Consider the following 18,061-nt stretch of genomic DNA (forward strand, 5'->3'; position numbering starts at 1 on the left):
GTACAACTTCATTACTAAAAGCCATTTTAAAAGTAAAACAAAGATGATTACTATACATTTTATATTTTGTGTTTTATCACTAGATACAATATATCATTCAACATTTATAGACTCATTTGCACTATTTGCTGTACCTCTTCTTATTACGGCCCAGGGTAATGCGTTTACATGTAGAAAATTACAATTGAAAAAGCATATAAAATGAAATTCGGGTAAATACAATATTATACAAATTTGACAAGCAGTCACTGCATGATATAATTATTTTTTCCGTTTGACGACTTTTCTATAGTCTTTTTTGTGTATACTCTCTCGAGTCAAAATGTAGATTAAATTTGCTATATGAGGATAAAAAAAATGTAGGAATGATATTTCCAAAACAACTATCTTGTATCTTAAACTTATGTTTTACAAATTTTAATTTTGTTGCTTAAAACCTGCAAAGGAAAGTGTAATGGAATAAATTATCAATTTAACTACTCGTAAAATCATAAAACTGGATCAAATTCCACGAATGGAAAAAATCATTTTTTCCCCAAAAAACTGTACATTAACCAACTCAACAAATAAATAAAATGCTTATAATTCACTTAAAAATGTTCTTACTTTACTGTTATTTTCACAATTATGTCTAAACACAATGGTTTTGTTGAACTTTGTACTTGTATTATTGTAATTGTAAACGAAACGCGACGCTAAACTGTTGTATAAAGTATTTTATAGGATTACATCGTATGTTTAATATTATATTATGCTACCAGACGTTTTGTGTGTTGAAAAAATGGTTTGTCAGGTTACTTTGTTGTCAAGCGTAGAACTGACTGGCCTAATAGAATGCCGGTTGTATCCATGGCATTACATTTAGCTAGTATAGTGAACTTTCCGATTCTTTCCCCTATGTAAACGATTCGACACTGAAGCGAGGTTCTGTTTGTAGGACCGGCGGGGAAGTTGTAATTTATCTTATGTCAGAACATCTAACATTTATTGACACGCCATTTAAAATAGTGCTGTCGGGTTGTCCTTTGTTTTTTCACTTCCATATAAACAGATGCAGAATTCGATGGTTTTTTTTCTGTCGAAAAAACGCCAAGCACCTCTTTCTTTTTCTATATAAACGCTGTATGCCTTAAATCTGTTTACGTCAGCGTTTATACACAATATGAGCATTGGTCGACGCGACGAGGCTGACTTGTGTTTAGCTAGTTCTGCAGTTGCCAACACATACTATATTAGTTTTATTCCATGTTTTAACAAAGTTCTTACAGGATACCGCCTGATATATAACATACTGTTGTTTTGATATATATATCTGTTAGTACAATTTTAGTTTGCTAAACTGCAAAAATCAATCAACATAAAAGTAATTGTTAGCTGCCTGTATTATACACATAATAATGAATATTTATACCTGACGATTCTTTTAACGCCCTACAGCAGTTTTCTTTCAAAATTATTGCAATTTTGTTTCTTTTTGAAAACATTTTAATTTATGTTATAGTACAATATAAGACAGTATTTAAATTGTTACCTTATTAAATTTTTTTAAGCGCTTTATCAATTTTTAAGACTTAAAACAGTAACATATTTTATATAATTGAATTTTTAAATTAAGAATAATTTAAATAATTTTGATGGGAGGTGGAGTTTGGTTGAGAAATGCGAAAATATAAAAAAAAACTCTACACTCCACTCCTCCTCCCGTCTTAAATTTTAAACTTTAAGAACTTTAAGACTATTTATTCAAAACTGAGTATCGACTAGTGAAAATATTCAGCAAATTATTCTTCATTTAACTAACGAATTAAATGTATACATTACGATTTAAGTTTCAAAAGTTATCCTCCACCCTTTAAGATATTATTGTTCGATAAAAATTTAAAACTATTACTTTAGTCAACATTTTTGTAGTATATCATCAAAAAATCGAAATTACATAAATTTTAAAAACCCTGTATATACCACATTATCTGTCAGTGTTTTATATTATTATGTCAGTCACGTTCTAATAGTTAAGTATACATATTATATTGGTATACGCAGTATGATGGTAATAATAGTAATGTAGTCTTGTTAACATATATATAATCAAAAAACTACTATTATAAAAAAACTAAGATTCTAAGATTGTATGATTATATAAGGAAACTATAATTTTCCGTAACTATATTTTTATTATAAAAATATTATTTTCCCCGTAAATACGTCTCATTTATTTGAAAAATTAGCTTTTTATTACGTATGGCGTTACGCATGGTTGAAATAAAATGTTGCCAGCTTATAACATATTGCTTTTTAGTATTATAACCACCCGGTTCCAAAAAAAAAAAAAAAAAAGGAAGAAGAGAAATATTAACCAACGTCACGGATTCCCTAGATCCTCAAGACAATTTATGTAACTCTAGTGACTGTATCGTAAAAAAACTTATACAAAAAATATCATGGTAAACTATAAATTTAAATTTATGATGATAATTTGGGGTCGAAATCCCACAAGAGCATGTCCGGAACTTTTATACAACATATAATATACCAATAGTAGGCACACACACACACACCACAAACATATTATATTCATGTGTGAGTGCGTACGCGTGATTATATGGTATGGGTCTATAAATATGATATTTAAAAAAGACCCAGACCCCACTTAATAAAATGCTTTTCAACAAGAAAAACATATTATTTTAGACTGTCTAGAAAGATTTTTTTTACATCGTGATTAAGATTTATAATATTAAATTCAACCTTCAGAGTTTATTTTCAGATTAAATAGTATATCCATAAAAATATTTAATTAAACGAAATCTTTTAAAACAAATTTAGAAAAAAATACTTTTATTGAGTCCTCAATTATCAAGAACCAAGTAACTAAACTAATGCCAATATATTATCTTCTTTGATATTATGCTTGTAGTGTTTGATGTTGGATCATAAGATATTTCTTAACTATTGTAATAACTAATATTGTCTTTAGACGTAAAATAAAAAAGATTTATAATATAAATAATATGCTTATATTATATTGGCTGGTATTTAAAGAAATATGAGTGTAGTGCAAATTATATAGACGGGTATTAGTAAAAAAAATGTACCAATCCGATTACCGGAATTAAAAATATCCAACAGTTAATGTTATATTAGTATATACATATACATTTAAAGCAACAGTAATAATATTAAATATAGTTAAATGCGTAGTTTAGAAACTTAGTTGACAGTTAATAGTTTATTCTAAACATTTTTATAGGAAATGATCATTTTTCAAATAGTTAATATATATATAAAGTAAAATACAAATTTACCAGCTATTAATTTTACTAAAAACTCATCAACTAATCACGATGGAAATATTAGACGTTTAGTATTATTTTTTTTTCTTATCATTAAATGTAGCTACCTGATAAATGAATATACGTTATCGTAGAACCTCACCGTAGTATTTATATGTTAGTAAAAAAAAAATGTTTCTTTAATACTGTTTGTTTTTATTATATAGGAACTTTTCTTTTCGAAAAAATTACTTGTTCAGAATTCAGAATTAATATATTTATACTAAAGGACATATCCTGGCTTCACTGACGCGGTATTCCCAAATGACAACATTTAAATATTACAATAATAAAACATAAAATACGAAATGTTTTTTTAATATTAAAATTATTCTTGAATTTAAAAATAAGCACACCGTGAGTTGTCTGGTGTGTCTTAAGTACATCGTGTTATAATATTATTTTTCATCTAATGTAAACCTACAATATAAAATAAAACGGATCTTTAGTAATAATTTAGTGCCACCAATTTCCTAATTTCAATTGAACCTAAACTTATAAATAAACGCATACTTGCCAAACTAATAAGTAATAAGTCCAAAAAGAAGAAATCAATTTTATTATTTTAATGGAATATTTTACAGATTGTGATTGCAAATAATAAATGTAAATAAGTAGATATCGCTAACATTATTCATAGTAGTAGCCTTATTTCATGTAAAAGTACAATAATATATTTAAATATACAGAAAACTAATAGTTACATATTTATCTCAATTTTATAATTGCTATTTTTGTGTATTTTATCATTTTTACAAAAAACAATTTTTTTATGAATTATTGATTTTGTTTTACGATTTAAAAAATAAATAATCATCTTTTTGTACCATGCCTTATATTGTATTAACTTTATGAACAATACGTCATAAACCTTACCTGAAAATAGAGAATGAAAAAATGATTAAGGGCTAAGGTCTTTTTTGCATTCATAATCAATTCACAGAGGGTAAATATTCTGCCTTATTTTCTTTTAATACAAATTTCATATATCTCTCGATAAAGGAGTTGAGATAAACGAAGAAACGTATTCGGCTTCATTTATTTTAAATGGTGCAATATTGCTTAAATTACAAGTCTAATTACTTGTACATTACTACGGAAAGTCTTGGTATTTATTGTATACTCGTATTATATACTCAATGCGCTGTTAGGTATTATTATAATATTCTTGACTAGATTTTCTATTGTTCTTTTGTTTAAGTATTTGATATTTTGAATCATACAATATGATATTTATATCGTATTGGGTGTGGCATAGTTTGATAAATGCACAAGATGTGGGATCAAATCGATTATAACATGTGATTATATTTAAATTGTTACCTCTGTAGATTGTTAGATTTTCAGTATTATTGTTTTTGAAAAATGATTAAATAATTATCTTTTCTTAAATGATTTAAAAACTACTTTGACAAAACTGTTTTCATCATTATTTATCAACAAATTTCGTTTTAAATATTATTTTATATATATTGTATAATCAATAAATTACTCTTGTATATTTTGTATGCACTTTTTTGACAGTCGTTTGCCATTATTTTTTATCGCTGTAAAGCAGCCATATTTGGGTAAACAGCGTTATCTGCAATCCAATTAACTAACATATAGTGAGGATTTCAAATATCAGGAGATTGTCGATGACCACATTTCATAGTGCTGGTGGAGTAAATTTCCTTTAATCAGATCTGTTGGAATGAAATTTCGAGGAAACTTGGCAGTGTTTATTGTTTAATTAATATTGTACTCAAGTGCCCGCGCTACAATAAAGTTAGGAGAGAAAAGTGATTTTCAAACCTGATATGACTTAAATTAATATCTTAAGAATGGATAAGGTATAGCGTGAAGAGATTTTTGAGTAGTGATTTAAACGTCCTTTAATTAAATAACTTTCATACGTCTTTGTTTGATTTCCAAATCAACAACTTCTGTACACCTATAACTTTTTCAATTTATTTTAGTCTCGACATTTATTATTAATATTGTATTTTTCACTATCATCAAAGCACAATAATATATTTCTTATAGCATAAATTACTTATTTTAATTTACTTATTCAGAGTATATATCAACGATATAACTAATGGATAAGTTATAATTATATATAAGTTATAACTTATAATATACTAATATGTTCAATTGATTGTACATCAATTTTATACTTTATTTTAACTGATTCAATTTTTTTCTGACTTTTTTACTTGTAAAATTAATTTAATCATTATAAATGTTTTAAATTGTTAATAATTAGTTCCTAAATATCAATAAAACAACACCTGTTATAGTAATGGCAAGTTTCTAGTATCTAAAAATATATGTATTTAATTCTTTGAATGTGTAAAATTCTTAGAATTTTTAATAACTATACTGACAAATTATTATTTTCAGTTTATTCACTGTTAAGATTCTGAGTTTGGTGTGCTAAATATCTGTAGTTTCTTTTATAAAATTAAAAACATTTTATCTTTAGTATTATTTGTGTATTAACTTTGAAAACATTTTATTTCTTGTTCTGTTGCTTAGTATAATAGCACGCAGTGACAGCCTTTGTTTACATAAATTTTATTTTAAATATGTTTCTTGGCGTTTTGAGTGTTTTAATTGTGTCGTTTCTTGGTTATAGCTAAAGCTAACGATAAGCAAAACAACAAAGACTTAAGAAAAAAAAATTATTTTATTCTTACAAGAACAAAAATAAAGGTTAGAGTTTTATTACACTATTTGTTTGTGTATGTTTTCAACCACAGTAACTTTTGACATAATCATTAAATGCGTACAAAAAACTCTATTTCGTTGTTTTTATTAAGTTTTGCTGGGCTAATACTTATGATTAATAATAACACTAGAAAAGAGGCAAACGTATTGTTTGCAGAAACACTTTTCCAAAAACTTTTTATTTTTTTAATCAGATTCCCCCAATTGTAACACTCGGAGTGAGCCGCATACGCATTACTTTCCCTGGCCTGCCACAGCGTTCACAACAGTCACCTTATTTGTATTTTAACTTTTAAAAAATATATAATGTTGCTTTACTGGTGGGGTGAGCTCACACTAATGTTATCAATTTGCCTACCGATGGGTTATTTGTAGAGTATTCGTTCAGTATTGTCTGTGTCGTATGCTTTTCTCAAGGTAATAAGACATAGCATGGACTAGTTTAACTTTGTCCAGCCTAAATCATCGTTAAGCCATATGCAACAAGGACATATTCAACCTTATATTTTTCTTTAAATCACTGATCTATGTATTGGTTGCATAGAGTATCGCATCTAATGTGCGAACCTGCAGAGAAATTCAATTTATGGCCTATAATATGTATAACACGGATAGATAATAATGATAATTATTTGGAATATTATTTTATATTTTTCAGTCAGGCAAGAGTTTTTTTTATTTATAAGAAAGAAAAAAAGTTTTATTTCGGTAATAAGGAAAAAACTATCAACACTCACTTATTTGCCAAAAAATATTATTAAATTTGAACGTTAAAAGAAATTATATAAGTTGCTATAAAAATAAATTACTGATTGAAATTTCAATTCTAGTACAGTTCACTAATTAAAGTATTAGAGTTCTCGAAAAGTCACTAATTAAATTATAGTTTGGATGATTTCTTTAACACATCTCTTGTTCTATGTCAAAGAAAAAAAAACACCGTTGCGGAAAATATTGTTTTTAATCTTTTGCTTTAGTTTCTTCATAATTCAATTACAAACAAAATGATTGATATACCTTCGAATACAGCTATTTTCTAACTACTTCATCAACGAAACTTTTGCCTCGGCTGTCGTAAGTTATTGATATTTAGCCAGCAGCGTTCAGCTTATACTTCAGAATTAGTATAGCAGGATAAAACTTTGGGTATCTCGTAAAACGGTGTCAAGCCGTCCAAATAAACTCACGAGTTCCAATATTTCTTTTAGATTCCAATAACATTATCATATAAAGTATACTATAATACAATAATTTAAGCCAACTTTTTAAAAAAAATTAGTTATTGACATGTGATATGGGCGATAATTTGCATGACGCTTTTGTTTTGAAATGCTTTTGTCTCCAGGTTTGGTAACTGATAAGAGATTATTGATGAAAAAAGGTAAAAATTAGCTGATGCTTTTTTTATTTTAAGTTGCTTAAAGAACAAGACTCTAAAAATATAAACTTTTTTTGGGTTAAATAATAGGTTTGTTATTGAAGAAAATAGCTGTGATAGCGGATCCATGGTTATAGCGTTGGCGATGCCTTAGGAAAATGTATTGTTTTGTGCATTGTAATCATTTGATTCGCAGTAAAGAAAATTTCGGTGCATAAAAATCTAGCGCACAAACTTTTCCCATTATTTAGAGGGGCTAAACGATTCACCTATTTCGATACAGTAAAATCCGTTACTTTTTTTGAACGATTTATTTAATTTTTGATGCCAATTTCCTTCAAAGGAAAGATAGTAGGGATTTTATATTATACTCCTAAACTCTTACTTAAATCTTATTATATCTTTACAAATGTTTGTATTATAATTATCTAATACTTGTTTAAGAGTTTTACAGTAAACTATACATCACAATACCTAAGGCGCCATGTAAAAGTAATAAATCTTATAAATTAATTTTTAGTAACAATGTGTGAATATTTATATATTTGTGTACAGTGTGCTTTGTAGGCAATATGTTGCCTAAATTTATGATATCACAATAATAATATATAAAATACACAGGTTTATGTTAATATGTATCGAATGAAAATTGGCAATATATGTATAGTGTAACATAGTATAGTATGTATAGTATCATTATCGAGTGTATTAATTTGAATTTATGAATTCTGGGTAACGTATGTACGCATATGAAATAAAAATTAATTAAGGTGTCATTTAGGGGTATCGCTCATTAAAAGCCATTGTTCGGGGTGGCTCGCACCATGCCGTGGCTTTAATGATTCTAGATTTATATTAGTTGTAAAAGTTTATTCCACAACGTTATGGCCCCTCGTTAACCCATTAAAACGTATCACGCTAATTATTTATTAATTACTATTCCGGTCCATACTGCTGCTGCAGTGGTGTGCAAATAATACTAACGTTGTCACAACGCCTGTCGGTCTAAAGTTTGCTGACAAGTTAAACAGTGTAGTAAGCAGTGCCACCGGTTTTCAAAAAAACTGATACACAATACTTATGTGTATAAGTATATACGTGTTAGAGTATCCCTTCTTTGGTCTTTTTCGAACTTTGAAATTTATTCCACCTCCCAGCTGTGACATTCAATCAAATGACATTCAAAAAATACTAGTAAAACAACTACGCTATATTATGATGAGTGCAAATCGTGCCAGTGAATCTATGATTAATAATAAGTGTCATTAAAGCGAATGAATAAAACCGAAAATTCTTCAATGGTATTATTTTAATGCGAGATATTACATGGAGTGAAACTTTACTTAGACTCAAATCGTTTTATAGCAACGTTGATTTCTTGAGTGCTTTCGGGTTGCTCGACAAACAGGGTTTTTTGCCATTGTGTTTCGGTAACCGGGTCTTTTGATGGTTTGCAAGTTTACTATCACGCGACTCCGCCAACGTGGCTCCGTACATGTCGTATCTGCGGTCCTCGTCCGGTAATGGTGCGGCTTTTAACCACACGGGATGTTGCTGAAAACATGGGTTTTACTTTTAGAAGTCATATTACACAATATATATATATATATATATGCACACACACCCCAAAACCGCCGGTATTACAAGCCTGACCCACAGGTCAATTTATTTGCAGTGGGACATAATTAGAACGCGATTGTATGTTTGTTAATAAAGGTCACGTGATCCCAATAGTGGTGTATTAAAAGCTAACGCTATACCGTTCTGGGTACAACTTAAGACTCCAGAAACCCTTTTAGATACGTTAATTAGTAACGATTATATTAAAAACATTCATTTTCTACATAACATTTTTTTACTTCATAATATTATACTAGGTCTTTTCAAAGTTTTCTGGTCATTTCATTTTACTTTATTGATATATACGGGTCGAAGCCCAATGTTATTTTTACATATTACAAATTTCATGTGTAATTTTAAAATAATACTAGACAAATATACTAAAGACATACGATAACCTAGAGATAAATTCTGAATTTATCGGAAAAATTCTTTAAAGTATTTAAAATATTTCTTTGGCCACAACCTAAGAATAATGCAATTCAGATTCAGCAAACAAAAACAATTATATCAATGTATTTTGTTTGTAGTGTTTTAAAAATATGTTAGTAAAAAATAGTTACTAATCACTTTTTTAGTTTATAGGGAAGGGGGTGACATTGCCAACTTTTGATCTTTCGGATTACATCAATAAACTTTGCTATTAATCTATCATAGTTATATTATTCAATCCAAAAAACCTTTCATTATGCGATTATGAAATTAGCTTAGCTAATCTGGAAAAGACTAATGAAACCATAGTAAAAATAAGTTAACATTGATTAAAAAAATTAAACATTGATTATTAAAACATATTTTATGGTAATATATTTTTTCGACACAGATTTAACTCTTAGTATTGATGACGGTTGTTATGATAAAAAGGAAAGGCATTATAAAAAATTCATTTTTATTAAATTTCACATTTAACATAAGAGAATGTTAATATTTAATTAAATATTAACATGTTTTATTACGTATATAAATATGTTATACGCAATGATAGACAAATATAGCAATACAGTTATAATATTGTTAATACTATGATTTGTGTATCATATTATTGTACTACTTACAGATAATGCAGGCATTTTAGTCTGGCACGTTTGAATACATTTTGTTTGAGCTTTACCGTTTTTCAACCCTATTAACGGCTCACATTTTTTCGGTATTTTGCTAGGCATACTGGTTTGTACGTTTACAGGTCTTTGCAAAAATAAAATTTATATTTGTACGTTTATAATACTGCTAAAGGCAACCTTTTTTTATTACAACTATGATTCTCGACATAACAATGTGTAATCAGAACATTAAAGTCATATATTATACCTGATTTCTTTTGGACATGTTTCCTTGGAACATTCATTTTCCTGAAATACGATTAGCGACTCGTCAACAGAGTGAGGGTTATCAGAGAAGTTATACTTGAACCAGTGGTTGACTTTTTTAATCGATTCCTTCACATGCGAAGGCGTTTCGACGGAAGTTGACAGTTTTTCTAATGTTGAGCTCAGTACGTTCATTTTTCTTTTATAACATGCAAATATAATTATGTAATTGAACAGTATTGTATTGTAATGTTGTGCATAAATTAGAAAAAATAATAAACAACGTTTGTTATGGTTTCAGATCATATGGTTCGAGCAACAGTATGAATTAAAACGGTTTAAACGTGATTTCGCGCCGAACCCGAAAACGTCTATTGTTAACACGACGAGAAAATCAAGTTTACGGTTTCCTGACCCGTTGTTTGCTGATCAATGGTACTTGGTAAGTTAGTTTGAAACACTTAGTTTGTAACAATTAAAATTAGGATACCGAGAAATAACAGGACTGTTTAAAATAATATAGAAATTTACAACAGTAACTGTTATATTAAAAAAATGAAATAGAGTTAAAAGTCCAATCTATAGCTGATTATATTTACAATAAATAGTTAATTGAATACAATAAAATAATTTAAACATTTAAAATGGTTTTTATTTCAATGTATTTATTAATACTATAAAATATGACGGTATAAGTACAATTGATTAATACAAGGTAAGTAATGGAATATAAAATATAAATGCCAAACTGTAAAGTATTATATAACAAAAGTAACTTAGTAAAACATTAATTTTGCGAGATAGGTATGAAATCAATCTACATTATTATGAGTTATATTAGCAGTATTCGTTAAAACATAAGGAATAAAGACCAATACTTGTTAGAAATATTTCGTAATTAAACATAGGTTTGTTGATTGCACTATATAATCTACTTTACAATCTATAATGGTATTTAACATTTTTAACAAAAATTTATGACCTATCAAATTAATTCTTTTTTTAAAGGTGAAATAGTGTAAAAAACCACCAATATTTTCATAATTAGAATTATGGCATAAGAATTCAGGTAGTATTTATTAATTCAATTACGTTAGAAATATAACTTTTTTTTTATAAAATTCAATTTTATAAAAAACTGTCTTAAAAAAATAATATGTTTTATTCCATAAAATACTAAAACCGACCAAGTTAATAACACATAAATGTTCTTATTTTGGCTCAATGGTTGAATAAGTTAGAAAGAAGTAGAAGGGGTTCTGTGTAGAAAAAAAAGTGATATTCATAGTGAAAAGCAAATTGAATTAAAAGGCAGTAAGATCTGAGTATAGAGATAATAAAACATTTTATCATAAATCTTAAACCGGGCATTATGTATAGGCAAAATAGGTACTTGGCTGTAAAGGGGCAATATTATTTGTATGTGGAGTATAAAATTGAGTCAATAAGACTTCACTACATACTTTTTGAATTCGATTTTTTTTTAATGTTTTATGCGAACCAGATATTAATTGTTAGTATAAAATTAAAACGCATCTTAACAAGATTTTCATGAATAATAGTTATTGGAAAACGAAAAAATCATTATTTATTTAGCATTTTCTTTAAGCGTAGTTAAACACTATATTATTTTGAACTAAAAATTTGATATTTGTAAACTTCAAGGCGAGTATTGTCACGGTTGCACAGAGAGAATCGTTTTCGCCAAATTAAACATTCCAAGTAATATACATAAATCTGTTTAAATGGAATTTTCTAGAAATTTTATCACCAGCATTGGATCGCCCATCAATTTTGTAATCTTCAATGCGTGGGTTTAATTATACTGTAAAAAGGGAACGTAAATATTTAACATTCTAAAATTCCAAAATGACCCTGCGATGACATTGATAAAACGGCCGTGTCACGTGTAATCCAACCTTGAAATTATTTATACGTTTGTCAGAATTGTCGGGGCTCCTTTTTTCGTCCCCTAACCGTCGTTGTAAACTTAACTGAGAATACTACTAATTACTGTTTATTAAAATGGATCGGTGCCAAAATTTCATTTTTAGTGGCCTGTAATTAACGTTTTCAATCAAAATAAAACTAAAAAATATGTTAAACATATTCGTTTCGGTGTTTTACACATTATAATATGGAATGGTAAAATTAACAGTACGTGTATAAATATTATATTTTGTAAAATATACAAATATATGTATAATATTGATTTAGTTTCTAAATAAATTGCTGTAGTTAGTAAGCGAGTATTCAGATTATAAAATCCTATTTTATCACTCTGCTAAAATTTGTTGTTTTCAGAGAATTATTCGGAAGCTCAACTCAACTGACAACATTAAATATATGCGTAAATTACATATAACCCAATATTATATTATGTTTAAATGATATATTTATTCAAATCTTTAATTAGACAAAAACTCTAAAGCGTTTTTCATGGTAAAAGAAATGTTCTACCAATAAACGTTATACGAATTATGTTTTGGGTACTGTTATAGGAATACTTCGGTACAATGACAAAATGTTTTCCTGAAATTTGATACATTTTAAAAATATCTTTTTAAGAATGATAATTTAATAATATATCATATACACACGACGCTTTCATTTTATTTTTCACTTTAGGGAGAACTGTTTTAAAAAATAAAACAATTTTTACTAAGTGACAAGGGAAATACATTTCAGCTAACTGAAAGTAAATTTATTATGATAGTGCTAATAAACAATGTACACAATTCGGCCACCAATCAAACTACATAAAACACTATCTGTATTTTAACCATTGTTTCAATATATTGCACACTCATTGACAGCTGCAGACAAATGAATCAAAAATGAACATAAAATAGAACATTTTTTCATAATTTTGCAAGCTCTTTTTTATTTTGTAATTACTTACTACTACAATGTGTACACTGTGTCAAAATAATATTTTAATAGTGAAGCTTGAATTTAAAATGAATGTGTAAGTACTAAGTTATTTATGTTTCAAACATTTTTTTTTATAATTATAATTAATAATTTTTATTCCTCATCTATACAATAGTTAGGCTTTACATAATATTCCATAGTATTGTATTATAGGTAATTTATTTTTTTAATACTATAACTGAATACACGTGATTCGGACAGCAAAAAATCAACTTTTGTCTACTATTTTTCGATAAAATATGTTTTGGTGCAATATTACATGGATCGGATTTGCTACAAAACACGGACTGGAAAATTAAGGCTATTGAAATATTTAAATGTATCAAACCAGCGACAATGCGTAAAACAATAATTATTAATTATTCAATGACTTACTCTTAGCGAAATATCTTTAGTTTATTATGCAACTATGCAATTCGACTTGAAATCAAAACATTCAATTGCATTTGCAGTAAATTACTTTTTGCATCAAGAGAGTATCAAACTCTGCGTGTGGCATGAATTCGTTTGACATTTAAATTCTGTTGAGTCTTTTGGGGATACCTTAACCATTTTTTGCAGCAATGATATCATAAACATGTTTTTTCCATTTATTTCGGTCAATAATATTTACAAAAATATGATTCATACGATTCAAGTATGCCTAATAAAAAATACATCAACATCATCTCTAATAGTAGGTATAAAATAAAATTAAAAAGATGTCATACTTTAAATAGCTTATCCTTTAAAAGTTTAAATCAAAATAAAAACAACTTCATTATAAATATAACATTTAAGTATAATAATTAACCAATAACAAATTAAGTAACACTAGTTCTTGTTTAAGTCTGAACATTTTTATCAGTAAAATAAACTCATCAAAGTGAATCACAATATCTCCTGTATAAAAAAAAATTAACCTTTTTAAGTAAGATAAAATACAAAAATTACATTACTCTTGACTTTTTCATTTTCAGAAATAATATTTATCTTATTTTTAAATTTTTTTTAGGTAGAAGGAATGTAGTAAAAATGAAACTATGTAGAAATCGTTTCATTACTGCATAAATTGGATTGATAACAATGAATATTATATTAACGTTATAAAATTATGAAAATAAAACACGCTCAAATACAGTTTACTAGTTGAACATTTTATTTTAATTAAGTTGTTATAACATAACTGACCAAGTATACTCGGCACAGTGATAAATGGGAAAATGTTTTATATATTCACTTGGTTACTTTTTGCACGACGGCAACGACATATATGAGTATACATTTATTTATAAAAATATATCATAATATTATAAAATATAATGTGCGCAAGTATAATCTTATTGTAAATTAAAGAAAAATAGTCTGCTATTGAACAAATACCTTTTCATAATAGCAGTATTTCTATTATAGAATGTTATCTTACTTATAATAACAAAAACAAAAAATCTATACATTTTGATGATAATAATTATAGTTATATCCGTAGCTTTTTATAATTATTACTTTGTTAAATTTACAAATATAACATTTAATTCGCAATCCGATTCAGCCGAAAGACGAATAATTGACAACATCGCGTCTTTCCATGTAATGTAATATTCTTAAGCCATTCAAGTGTCTCGTAATTATTAACGGGTTTGCTATTTCATTATTACTAATGCAGACATTGTTCAAATTGCAGCTTTTAATCAGATCCAAAGTAATTAAAGTTTCTATATTGAATTTTAGTTAAAATAAACTGGGTAGGTACGCATGATTACAACAAAAAGTTTACTGAGTACTCGTAATTGTATAATGCGTATATTATATAATAGGTAAATAATGAAACAGTATATTATATACATATGGGGCACTCTGAGTCAAACCACACGGTCATCGGCCTGACCTCCTCAAATTTTTTTAAAACTTATTTTGGTCTAATAATAAGACTTTCATTTTTTTTTGAAATTTTTATCACTAATTTTTGCCCCAAAAATAGAGGGTATTTATAGTTATTTTTAAAACAAATCGATTTCGACTCGTTTTAAATTTTTATCATAAAATCAGAGACTTAAATAAAAATTTTTTGTCTAATAACGGGAGTCGGCCGAGATTTATTTCTATTTTTTTTTTTTAATAAAGACAAATTTAATTTAAGTTTTCTTATTAAAAAAATAAAAAATAAAACATGACCTGGTAAATTTTGATTTTTTGAATATTTTAGGAGTAAAAAGTGAAAAATGTTCCTTACGAATAACATTAAAAATAATACAGGGGCGTAGTGTAGACGCAGTGGACAGTGGGCACCTCAGCTGCCACGCGGCATTTGAGGTTAAGCTGTGTCCGTTGCTGCTTGATCCAGGATGGGTGACCACCCGGGAAAAATTGTCTTTATTAAAAAAAAAATAGAAATAAATCTCGGTCCGCTCCCGTTATTAGACGAAAAGATTTGATTTAAGTCTCTGATTTTATGATAAAATTTTCAGAAATTTAAAATGGGTTGCATTCTATTTTTTTTTAATTAACTTAAAAAACCTCAAGTTTAAGGGCAAGAATTAGTGATAAAAATTTCAAAAAAATTTGAGGAGGTCAGGCCGATGACTGTGTGGTTTGACTCAGAATGCCCCATATACTGATATACACGTGTAATGTTTATCACAAAAAAAAATCCACTTTAATATATTATAGTTGATTTTTTTTTTACATACTCAGTTATATTTTATTAACCTATGATTTATTATACTGTTACAATAAAATACTTTACTTTTATTTAACAATCGTTCAAAATTATAAAAGAAAATGGTAAAGTACAGAATTAAAATATCATTCAATATATTTGGATTTCCGGTACACCAAAAAAAGACCAATAATATGCCCAAATTAATAGATCAAAGTAAAGAAATAAATACACTGTATTACATTAGGAACTAAATATACTAGACAAGGGTTAAATATACTAAGATTTGTGGTAAACTTTCGATTAAATAAACAAAAGAAATTTTAAAATACCTTTATTAAATAAAAAAAATGCATTCTTTCACTCAGGAGACAGGATGTCTCATGACTTTCGTACACGCGATTCATTTTGTGTAATTCAATAGACTGCAAACGTTAGTTAACATAAATTATTACTGCATAAAATTATCTTAATGAATTAATTTTATGCAATGACCCGACAAACTTCTACAATGTGTATATATTTACTTTACAGGTGGGTCATCATCTCCGAGGCGTGCGTTAAGTACTTCTGAATTAATCACCCGAACCCGTTTAATTGAACGCTAAAATATATGTTTACCCAGTTTTAGTGGAGCTTTTACGCGGGCGTTTTTCTTGTGTAGTCGAGAATAACACGATATTAATTTTACAATGTGAACTCAGAGTAAAGAGTTTACTTTTATTAATATTTTCATCGTCGTCACTTTATTCTAAAAAAAAATTTTAAAAACGAGTGATAACAAAAATAATTCAATATGTTATCGTCTGAGTTTTAATAGTAAAACGTTAAAATTGAATACTTAATTTGTGATATTTTCCTCTACTCTAGTTTATATGTATGAATAATGAAATAGAAAAAAAGCTAGTACAGTGGGGTCGGAGCATAGTGGGGACGGAGAGGTCACAGGTCTATAGATTTTATTATAACTGAAAGTGATGAATCACTTTTAAATAAACGCTTCGATGCGAATCTGTGGATAGTATGTTTAAACCAGTTATAGCGGTTTAGAAGATATCGTGGGACCAGCAAAAATGTACTTAAAATTTAATATATTTTAGTCTTGTGCAGGGTGGATACGATAAGGGTTAATCGTCTGTCTATAAAAATGTACTGTCATAGTAACCCATTTATCATAATTAACAATATAATGAAAAAATGTTATTACCTGTTGACTGTTGATTCACACACACATAGCAAACTAGAAACTGACTACGGCCAAAGTGTAAATTTACCCCATTTTTGGGTTTTTTCTTAATAAAAAAAAAATTTGACTACAGATTTTTGAGAAAATTGTATATGTTACAGTTCCATTTTAGATCTACCTTTGGTCTAATTTTCAGATCTAAATCTCTAAAACTTGCTTGAAAAAGTGAAATAAAGAAAAAAATTCTATCCTTTTTAAGGGAAAGGGTTTATGATATTTTATTGGTTTGTTAATGCGTATCGATAGTACTATGTTTGAAAAACAATTCATATAAATTTGGAACATTTTTGACTATTTTTAAATAAGTTATAGCGCATCGTAATTTTAAGTTGAAAAATGTGTAAATTTTTTGGGTGTTTTTCTCGATTTTGATGGGGAAGGGGTGACTTTTTTAATTTTTGGACTCTTAAAGTACCTTCCAGGTATGATTTCTGATCTATGGAGTTGCTACACGAAGAAACCGGTTCAGCGGTTTACGAGATATCGTGGGTCCAGACACAAAAAAAAGTAAAAAATTAAAATTAAAAAAATAAATAAATAAATAAAAACACTTCATTGTAAATAAAACACATCCTCAGCTCCGCACCGAAGCTAAAATAATGCTAAATTAGTTGGATCTGTTGTACGTGAGTAGTTTGAAAAAAAAACTATGAATTTAAGTTTAAAAAAAAAAAACAAGACGACTTTTAAAACGTATTCAATCGAACATCGTGACGGCAAATATTTACGGTTTGAGATAAGTATTTCCATATTCATAGGGAAAAAAATACGTTTAATAACGGTCGTTGGATATGCGAGCGATGTACGCGCTATATTCGTTTCCCAAACAAATATATTCTTCGAATGATTATTTACTCCCCTTGTTTGCGTATCCACTATCAACATTACTTTCTG

General features: G+C 27.6%; 1 protein-coding gene across 2 annotated transcripts in view; it reads left to right on the top strand.

Moving 5' to 3' along the window:
* LOC126836185 (neuroendocrine convertase 1-like) overlaps nucleotides 1-18,061 on the top strand; it is a 107,376-nt gene that overhangs the window by 20,013 nt on the left and 69,302 nt on the right. For both annotated transcript variants that reach the window (XM_050569374.1, XM_050569376.1), the window contains exon 3: nucleotides 10,651-10,791. In XM_050569374.1, coding sequence (XP_050425331.1) covers nucleotides 10,651-10,791 — 141 coding nt within the window. The remainder of the gene's footprint in view (nucleotides 1-10,650; nucleotides 10,792-18,061) is intronic.

Source organism: Adelges cooleyi, unplaced genomic scaffold, assembly GCF_023614345.1.
Source record: "Adelges cooleyi isolate 19-005CV unplaced genomic scaffold, UGA_ACOO_1.1 ACOO_flye_CR_arks_rails_tigmint_CR_PRNA_23, whole genome shotgun sequence".
NCBI classification, from domain to species: Eukaryota; Metazoa; Arthropoda; class Insecta; order Hemiptera; family Adelgidae; genus Adelges; species Adelges cooleyi.